At 29.9% G+C, this 11,212-nt stretch overlaps 1 protein-coding gene across 1 annotated transcript; it reads left to right on the top strand.

Annotated features, from left to right (window-relative positions):
- The first annotated feature begins 2,483 nt into the window (after window positions 1–2,483).
- Window positions 2,484–4,130, top strand: XND1 (xylem NAC domain 1). Its single transcript, XM_085704438.1, has 3 exons — window positions 2,484–3,066; window positions 3,185–3,462; window positions 3,689–4,130. The coding sequence occupies exons 1-3, from the start codon at window positions 2,892–2,894 to the stop codon at window positions 3,812–3,814; spliced, it is 579 nt and encodes a 192-aa protein (XP_085560564.1). The 5' UTR covers window positions 2,484–2,891; the 3' UTR covers window positions 3,815–4,130.
- The last annotated feature ends 7,082 nt before the right edge of the window (window positions 4,131–11,212 follow it).

Genomic DNA, 11,212 nt, shown 5'->3' on the forward strand with positions numbered 1-11,212 from the left:
CGTTGAATCTACATGTGAAATTAAGTTAGATAAAATTAAGTTGTGTAAAGTCTGATCTCATTAAAAAATTCAAACCCGAGTTTGGCATATTACATGCTATAGGTTTATTTTCAAACATGAATCTGGCATTTTTTAATGTTTGATTTGGCCTATAAACCCGGTTAAATGTATATTTCATATAACATCTTTAAATAAGTCTATCACGCATTTAATTAAATAAACTAGGGAGCTAATAGGTTAATTAAATTAAGCGTTGTTTTGTGATTTAACGTGATAAGTAGAGAATAAGACTTTACATGACCACCTATTTTAATTGTATTTTATAATAATACATTTGAACATGTGAAAAATTAATTTAATGTAAGTTAATATAATAAGTACACTTGTAAAATAAATTATTCATATTTATTTAATTAGCTCGGTCTAGTAAGTCTAAACAAAATTCTTTTTCACTTGAAATTTGGCATTTTTTTTAAGTCTAAAAGGCTTTTTCGACTTATTTTCACCTTTACTTGGGACTTAGAAGTAATTATCACGACATGTCTTTTGAAACTGTTGCTTAATGTTTGTTTCTATTGTTGATGACTCTTTACTTATTTCGAGTTCTTGGGAGTTAGTTGGTACCAACTCAAAGGCAGACAATGATTTAAGAAAGACACCGTAAAAACCTTGTACTTCAAATAGTAACTCTTGTATATATACTAATTTATAATTACTCACTCTCGATATGGTTATAATTGGACATGAGATGGTACTATATAGAGTAACATATACAAATTTCGATTAGTCATCAGAAACAGAATAATGTTGTCTACTTCAATGGAAGAATTATATAATTGCTTACCTCGTAAAACCAAAGAGCTGCAAAATGTTATTCATGGTTGGAAAAGTTATAAGCAAAGTAGTTGATTCGAAGTGTGATTTTTTTAAGTTATTTTTTTCTTATGCAAGATTTAATAATTGATTAATTATATAAATAATGTGGGGGCTTCTTTGGACCCAATCAAATCAGTTAAACTCATGGGTCATTCCAAAAAATATATAGTTGATTCACTTGATTGCTTGGTTCCATGTGGAATGTATGTGCAGTTCCCACTGTGGTACTCCTACTAATCTGTTGATTACAAAGCAAGGCAAAAGCATATGGGTAGAGAGAAAACAAAAAGTTCTTGTATTTAAATCTAAAAATCCTATGATAATTGCTTATAATTATGATGAAGCATATGTAGGTATACTCCAAGAGGACGGTCACCACATTTTAATTGGCCTAAGACCAAAAATGCACTCTCTTGCCACGTGGATATTGTACCTGGATGATATCAGCATGAAGTGTGATGATGACCTAAAAGAAACAATATTGTTTTTTTTTATTACTTGTTTTTACGGTATATATTAGCTTATGCCAATACAAATGGTAAAATCCAAACATAAACAACCAAGATAGTATTTGTTTCGTCAACATAAATAAATAGTGGTATTTGTACAACATTAAACTCTTTATGGGTAGAGTATTACACTTGTGCAATTTTGGTATTTTATTAACGATGAGAGTTTATGTAACGCTTATTAATTACTTGCCCAACGCATGACCTAAGAAGAATTTATGTATAACCTATAAGTTGATTACATTACAACATTGATATTTGAATATTACTCCATATTTCCTAACTTTCATTTTACTTCTCATATATATCTCTCTTCCTAATTCCTGTCACATCAAAAATCTATCATATTTATCATATTATTTTCTTATACAGTTAATAGGGTGTCCACCAAACATTTTCTTTAAAATAATCATGACTGATTCAAGACAATGAAAACAATTTGTTCCTCTCACAGAATAGTTAGGAAGTATATCTCCAATGCAATTGATTGAAAGAAAAACATCGATATGGTGGTCATTTTTGGATTTTAACCATCTCGTTCTCAAGGAAGGAAATATGTCTTAGTAATTTGGAGTTCAAACAAAATACAGATAGAATTTGATGGGTTGAATTCATACACTTCTGAGCAATTTAATGTTTATTAAAACTATTTTTTTTTCCGACAAAGTTTATTAAAACTAATTAACCACTTGATTATCTATACCGCCCAATTTATACAATTGAAACTTGATCGAAATTGCACATCATAATACTACTTGATAGACTTAAAGTGTCAAATGAAAGATATGTAGCACAAAATAATGTATGTAAGTGTTCAATTAGCATCGTTTAATTTAAATGAATTTTAGAGTTGGTCAAAGGTCAAACAACTCAAGTTAAAGTTATAGACTTCAAAATTTTTAGCCAAAAAAACACCTCAGAGAAATTAAATTTAATTATAAATATGTTTTAGACCTCTAAACATATTGAACTGACATTAAAGAAATTGATTGCATATTCAAGTTACTACTATATATCTATAAATAATGAATTTGTTAGAATCCAAAATAAATAAATGAAGAATAAAAGAATGATGATATGGATCAATGTCTCTCTCACAAGCCCTCCTCCCACTAAGACGATTTTGGTTATCCCGTTTTATGCCCAAAGTATCTATCCATCACGTTCCGTTATCCGCCGCCTTACCCTTATTTGCTTGGTGGACTTCTGAAAGTGCCACTTATCAAAATTCAATTTCAAAACTATAGTATATTTCATGAAAATTAATATTCAAAATGCAATAATTTTATATATATGTGATGTGATGTGATAAACAACACCTTCAGTTTCACGTCACTCCTTTCACTACTCGATCCCTCCCAATATAATTCATTGATCAATTTCTATAAATACCAAACCTTGACACCCACCACACCTTCATCATATCATATCCATTCTACCTAGCTCCATTTCTCTTTCATTTAATTTCTTCTTATTACTCTATCTATCTATATTCTCTAAATAATAATGGTAGATAATAATACTAATAACAATGTTAATCTTCCACCCGGGTTTAGATTTTATCCGACAGATGAAGAGCTTGTGGTCCATTTTCTTCATAGAAAGGCTTCCCTTTTACCTTGTCATCCAGATGTTATCCCTGATCTTGACCTCTATCCATTTGATCCATGGCAACTTCAAGGTATCTTATTTTTTATTTTTATTTTACCAATTCATACTATGTTACATTAAATTTTAAATTTGGTGTGTCCATTATCTTATGTGTGTGAATAATTAATTAATTAATTAAATGTTTGTAGGTAGAGCTTTGGAAGAGGGAAATCAATGGTACTATTATAGTAGAAGGACACAAAATAGAATGACTAACAGTGGTTATTGGATGCCAATGGGAATGGAAGAACAAGTTGTAACAAGCTCAAGCAATAAGAGAGTTGGTATGAAGAAATATTATGTGTTCCATATTGGAGAAGCACCTAATGGTAACCAAACCAATTGGATAATGCAAGAATATCGTCTATCAGATTCTGCTTCTTCCTCTAGCAGATCATCATCCAAAAGAAAATCACAACCAAAATCAGTTAGTATATTCTTAATATATTATTTAGTACATGAAATTTTTTATGTCAAATAGTCCAATGACAAAACTCAGCACATTAAGTGCCGAGAAGAGGGGTATTGCAAGTTTGAACTTACGTCCCGACATTTTAAATATCTCTGTAAATGTTTATCATCTGAGTTGCGTATACATGATTAATTTTTTTTTTTTATTTAATATTGATTTTATTATTTTTCCTTTGATTTAGTGGGTGATATGTCGAGTTTATGAGCGTGATGAAGATGATCAAGATGGAGATGGGACAGAGCTATCTTGTTTGGATGAAGTTTTCTTGTCATTAGATGATCTTGATGAAGTAAGCTTGCCAAATTAGATGATGCAAATGCAAATGCAATGCAAGTGATCATAATATATAGTATATCTAGAGAGTTAAATTAGCTACATTTTCCAAATGGGAGATAAATATCTAAGCTAATTGTTGTCATTATCAATATCATTTACTACTTGTTTTTGTTGTAGTTATTTAAATTAAATTAAATCCATTAGCTACTTTAGCTTCCATTGTAATCAGTGAAGTTGCTATAGCTATAGATTTCTATGTAGCAGCCCTGCAAGTGGGGCACTTAGATATGAAATGAAATTCATGACCAAACAATATGCAATATGACGTTATGCTTTCAAAGATCCCATATTCTCTTCCACACCTCTCTTTGTAAATTTTGTGCTCTTTTTAGTTTATTAGTCTTTATGCTGACACGTGGATAATCACACACCCTGTATTTATCTTTTGCCACTAATAATAATATCACAGATACAATAACCCTGCAAATCCAGACAATTTAGGCAAAAAGTTCCATATCTCTTTTGGATTAGAAGTAGCGTATGGGACTTGTGCTTAGTAGGAATGCAAGAAAATCATCAACTCATATGATAGTTACTTTATAACATATTTCTAAATATTTTGATATAATAATCAATGTTGTGTGACCCGTGCGAATGTATGTGTATTTTACTGATAAATAAAAGATAGAACATGTACAAGCGTTGCAAGCTATGTATAATTAATAGTACAATATCGCCTATAAAAATTAATAGTACAATATGATTACGAAAAGTCAATAAAATCATATAAATTTGACAATTCGATGGCGAAAATAGAAAAATTCTAAAATAATCTCATGAATTAGAAATTCTTATCACATTAGTCTTCGATGACATATTCAGAAACTATAATGAGTAATTTTAAATGATTAATATACTAGAAGATTTTAAATTTAAATGACTATTTACTTAAACTATAAGCAACGTCACGCGATCCGTGTTAATGTACAAGTGTTTTATTATTAGTTTCATATACAAAATTATGTGACATACAATTTAATTTACGAAAAGAATGATTCTCTTCTTCATATGTAACACACACACACACATATATATATATATATATATATATATATATATATATATATAACCTACATATATATAAAAATCTGCACTCCACCAGTGTTGCATGAAAGTCTGGTGCACTTAAAGGAATGTTCTTAGCACAAGAAAAGGAAAAGATAGTGAAATTTCAGTGGGTTATACTAAGAGCAAGAGCAAGGATGATGAATAAAAGCCATATGTTTGAGTTGAGTTGGGAGTCTCACGTGCAAAGGAGTGTTGTTGAGAAAAATTATAAGATTTACATATTTATCAAACTTGAGGATTGTGGGGTCCATTATAATTGAGCACTGTATGAGGGAATGCTTGCAACTGAACATTTGGAGGCAATAGAGTCCTATTAGGCTTTTATAGCATTTGCTGCCTACTTTGATGGTATTTGTTAGCTAGTTGTCTTGTATCACAACAACAAGGGACAATTATTTATTTTTATATTTTTGGTATTTTCTTGCATATATAATAATAATAATAATAATAATGTTATGTGGGTTCCTGCTTAGGGAAGCATCAAGTCATGTGTGATGAAAGCATTCGCATGCTTTAAAGCACCAACACGAGCACTATATATTATATCCCAATATTGTCATCACAAAAGAGTGACAGACCAGTCCATGATGTTTACCTTATTCATTTGGTTCTTTCTCTTCTCATATGTACTCATATCCACTAGAACAGACAAGATAATTCTCAATCTTTGCAAAACAATTAATACACCTGCAATTATTATGAGTTAAAATGTATTTATCAAATCGATTTAGAAGAATCCAATAAGAACAGATGATGTTTATCTCGGTTATCTTTTGATTAATTTTGGCATCTACTATCTCAATAATAACACAGGATACTTTAATCAGTGATAGCTGAAGCTTGCGCAATATATACGTCATTGTCAATGGTACAAATATTTGGGACACCAGCCGAAATAACATCATATTGACTTTAAAGAGTTGACCAAATAAATTAATAATTGTGGTAATATTTTTGATAGAGTTTGAACTTTTTGACAATTCATAAAATTTACTTAGTTTATAGTTGTCAAAGAAAACCTTCAACTATTGATTAAAAGTAAAACATTGTTTATTGCAATGAGAATACCCAAACCTCCAGTTTTTTTGTCTCATAGGTTGCTTCTACCAGAAATCATCTTATTTGAGATGCAATAATGTACTATCAACTAAATGTGAATAGATTTTTCAACTAGGATCTAATATCATGTTATTCTGCTGGATCCAACTCTCATTAATCAATCAAACCTCAAGTTATTATGTACTACTATTTTGCATTTTTCAAGTTTGGTTACAAACTCTTATCTGTTGAATTTAATTGTGACTGGAACAATGTTGACTCGATGTTTATTTATCTTTTGATCGAACTCCGGATTATCATACCCCTCCAATTAAAATCGGATCGGGTGGTTAAGGATAAAAAACTTTGTAATGGCATTGCAGTTTTTTTTTTTTTTTTGTAGATGCTATCAGCTACGATGCATATAGTTATGAATGATTTTATTTGTGACATCAGACAACATCTATATAAGAATAACTTATAAAAATAATGTATCTTATTTTTGTAAGAAAATCATTTACATTGTCAATAGTGACTCTTAAACTCTTATTTATTACTATTTTCTTTCGGTGAATGAATAAAAAGTTAGTCAAAATAGTCATTGACATTAAAATACTTCGTTAATATTGTCATATTAGTCCTTCAATATATTTATTGTCATTTCAATCCCTATATGAAAAAAGTTATTGTGAGTATTGAGAGATTATTTCAGCGTTAGAGACTATTTCGACTAACAAAGTGTACAATCAAAAACTATTTTAGAATTTTGATACAGTGAGAAACTATTATGACTACTTCTTACACATTTAAGAACCAAAATAATTATTACCTCAATATTAATATACACTAGTGTGGTGTTGGTCAAGTGGAAAATACCGTGTCCCCATAAAAAAGAGAAGCTAGAGAATCAGGTTCAAATTCTTGTGGAGTTATCCATTGAGAGATTGAAAACCAACTAAAATAACTTAATCAATCAAATCAGTGATTAGTCACATAGTTGGTCCAAGGGGTCGGAGTTTTTTTTACTAGAATGATCCAAGGGGTCGGAGTTGTGGAGATATCTTGATGGATTCATTGGGGTGTCAAAAGACTCTAATTATATTGAGTTTTAAAATAAAACTAGTTACAAACCCGTGCTTCGCACGGGGTTCAGTAACATATTTGACAAAATATTATATTGGAAGGATAGATTGCAAAATGACAGATAATTATAAACCATAATATAATATTTAGAGTACTCTTGCATTACGGATTACAAAATTAAATCTTCAAAATGGCTTGATCACGAGTAACAAATGAAAACATATTTAGTCAGCGGTAGAAACACTTTTCCAGTAATAATTGATATCTATCTATAAACCAATGAAAACCCTATTACCAAAGCTACCTGATTATATCATTTTGACTTTCAGCTTCAACATATATAAATCCTTTCACATGATCTACAACAAAGGTAGATATTAACTGCAATTTAGTATCCAGTTCTTTCAGGTGAACAAACTTCTGCATCAGACAGATAGCTGAAAGTCTCTCTACCTACTTTATATCATTTTGTGTTTTAGCTTCAACGTATATAAATCTTTTCACATGATCTACAACAAATGTCAATTGATACCCATGGGTACGGATAATATGATACATGTCCCCGCCCCGTTGGATAAATATGATACTCGTACCCGCCCCGTATCCTCGTGGGTACCCACTATACGGATACCCGTGGGTATTGAGGTATCCATGGGTACCCATGGAGTTTTGAATTTATTTATTTTTTGGTACAAATAATAACTTTTTTAATTACCAAAAAACTTCAACTTTTAAACATCCATACATAATCCACTCAAAATTTCATAAATCATACATAATTCATAGAAAATTCATGATTCTTATATAATCTATATGTTTTATGATGTGAATGAAGTGGAAACGGTGAACTTAATAAGATGAATTAAAAAAAATTAAAATAAAAATAGGTTATTATTGAGGATTTTTAGGTGGGCGGTAAAATTTTCTTCAATAAGGTACCAACTTTAAGTAATTAGATATGATATATATTAGTAATTTACTTAATCTATTATCGGGTATGGGTACCCGTGGGTATGGATACAATCCAATCCGTGTCTGTGTCCATATAATAATGGGTAGTCAAATACCCATTTATTATACCCGTGGATACCTGTTTAGCTACCCGCTTCATGCCTGTGACGGATTTTACCCACGGGTACCCATGGGCATGAGTATTTTTGCCACCCCTAGCAAAGGCAGATATTAACTGCAATTTAGTACCACGTATATAAATCCTTTCACATGATCTACAACAAATGTAGATATTAACTGCAATTTAGTATTCAGTCCTTTCAGGTGAACAAACTTCTGAATCAGATAGATAGTTGAATGCCTCTCTACTTGATTTATATCATTTTGCCTTTCAGTTTCAACGTATATAAATCATTTCACATGATCTATAGCAAAGGCAGATAGTAACTGCAATTTAGTATCGAGTCCTTTCATGTGAATTATAGGCACTTTTAAAAAACTTATTTTAAAGGAGAGATGTTCAAATTACGGAATATTACCATTCTTCGTAAATTTGAGAATGAAGGTCGCATAATCCAAATATTTGTGATGCATGGTCTAAGGCATGGGGTTCAGTAACGTATTTTGTAAAAAAATTGTTCCGAAGGAAAAATGAACAATTAATGAATATTGCACACAAATTATAAATCTTTATTAAAATATTTATTAAAGCTTTATCAAGAGCGGGAAAACATCATAAATTACATATTAGTTAAAATTTTAAAAGTGAGCGCTACTGTCATAGAGTTAGTAAAAGGGGATTAACACCAATATTTACATGATACAAAATGAACGAAAGAAACACATTAAACTCTTTAGCGTCTTGTGTAGGAATTTGGTTATTAATAATTTGACCGTTAAAAAATAAAAAATCTATTTGACGTCAAAAAAGTAATATCAGCTGAGCAATATTCAGTCTCTTCACATATGCTTAGTAATATTCAGTCTGGAAGATTACATTGAAAGGATAGATGGTAAAAATATAAACCTTAAAAACTATGAACCATCAACTTAGTTTTAAATAGTTAAAAATAAAAAATTGTAAAATAGTTAAAAGTTTTTAAAAATATAAAAATTGGAAAATAGTTAAAAAAATTGGTGAGGTAGCACTCAACCAAGCAACACTAAAAAAATTATATGCATTAGCGTAACAAAAAAACAGACAGACGGACATAAAATATTACTCTAAATGTTAATGTGTGTATATATTCACGAGGTTGAAGAAAGGAGATAAAAATATTTGGGATCATTAAATGACAGCGTGAATAAAAATATTTGTGAGATTGTGATGATTAAACGATATTGAAATTAAATATATAAGTGATAAAAAGATAATAAAATTCCTTTAAAAAAATGTAATAAAATTAAATGGAACCTCCTTAAAAAATTAATGGAACGGTTAAAAAAAATAAAGTTAAATGAAAGAAAAAAAACATATTGAAATATAATATTAAAAAATAAAGAAAAGGTTCCCATCGTGAGTTGAAAAGAGGTGCTTGTGAAATAAATTATCGAGAAGTAGTTTTTTAAAGTAACATTCAACAACTTCTGGTCAAAGCTCATTCCATTCAATTTTATGCGTTCAAAAAAAGTACTTTTTTTGGTAAGTACTTAATTGATATTGTATTCGGCCTAACTTCTCCTTAAAAATGTAGAGAAGTTTGAAAAAAGTCGGGTCAAACGATACCTTAATCTCCCACAACGGCAATGTAGAAGCAACTGAATTTGGGAGGAAAAATTGAAAAATAGTTAAAAATATAAAAATTGGAAAATAATTAAAAGTTATTAAAAATATAAAAATTAGAAAATAATTAAAAAAATTTGGTTAGGGGCAAAAATGGAAATTCAAATGCCAACCCTAAAAAAAACCTTCCAATAATTAATTTACCAAAATGCCCCTCCTGGGGTAAAATGGTAAATTCAATGGACATTTATTTTCATATTAGTTATAGATAAAGTTAATACAGACATAGCCCTAAAGATTTCCTCTGCTTGACGAGATAAATAATGTTTTCCCTTTAGTATATTTATACAATCCAAACAAAGAAATATAAGGCAATAAATTTTATAATGCGTAGAATTTTCTCTATAATCGTGTTGCAATGATACTTTTGGAGTTTTGGTAAAGACCCTTCCCCTAATGTCTAAAGTTTACGCTTTCAAAATGCAAGAATTTTAAAAATAAAAAAAAATTAAGGGGAAGTTTTGTGTCTTAATGTGACCCTGCCCATTAGTCAAAAAAAAAAAAAAAATACTACTCAAATAAGAGTGGTTGCTCACTTGCCGCCATTTTTTATGAAAAAATGTTAAATGTGAAAGTGGGTAGTTTGACGAATACAAAATGAAAACTAGGTAATAACCATTTACAAAATGAGAATAAAAAGCTAGCAGTAAACAACGATGTTCATTAATAATTTGATTTTGATTAGAAAACGTTGTGGAAATTAAATTTCAAGATTCTAATAAAATGGATTCAAGCTTTTACCGTATAGTCTTAGTATTTTGCTTTATGCTAATTGATTAAAGAAGCATGATAATTGACATCTTGCCGTTATAAATTAAGAGTATGAAAATATCCTTACCTGTGTTTTATATCCACTAACAAGTGGAAATCAAAGACATATAGACATATCATCATTTTCATCCACTCTTCAATATAAAACTTTTCTACTTCCATCTTTATTACAAAACTTTACAATGAGCATAATAACACTCACAAGTCAAAACTCAAAAGCTGCAATTGAAGTAAACCTTGACTTCCAAGCCATTTCACAGAAGTGAGGTTTCAATTAAAATGGTAATTTCCTCTTTTTAATTAGTTTATAGTCACATGGCTCTTCTAGGATTGTAGTTTGAAACCTTAAGATAGAATCCAACTTCTGAAACTTCGTACACAATTGAATAAAAATAATATAAAATACAACATAGGTTTTGTCCTGTCTAAGTATGTTGCTCTTTGATCTTTGTGTCCACGAGTTCATCGCTTAACGAAACTACTACTGCATCCTTCATTGTTCTTATAAATTTATAATATACTATTTCATTGCTTAATCAGCTCGTAACCACTGAACTTCATAATCATCTCACAAGTGCATGCTTAATAACATACCACATGTGACTTGAGTGAGTGAATAAGTAGAGAGGTTGGTGTGATTTTCGGTGGCAACTTCAAAGAGACCAAAAACCCATT

The sequence above is a fragment of the Medicago sativa genome, chromosome 4, assembly GCF_051527215.1.
Source record: "Medicago sativa cultivar Bolivia chromosome 4, Bolivia_mono, whole genome shotgun sequence".
NCBI lineage: Eukaryota > Viridiplantae > Streptophyta > Magnoliopsida > Fabales > Fabaceae > Medicago > Medicago sativa.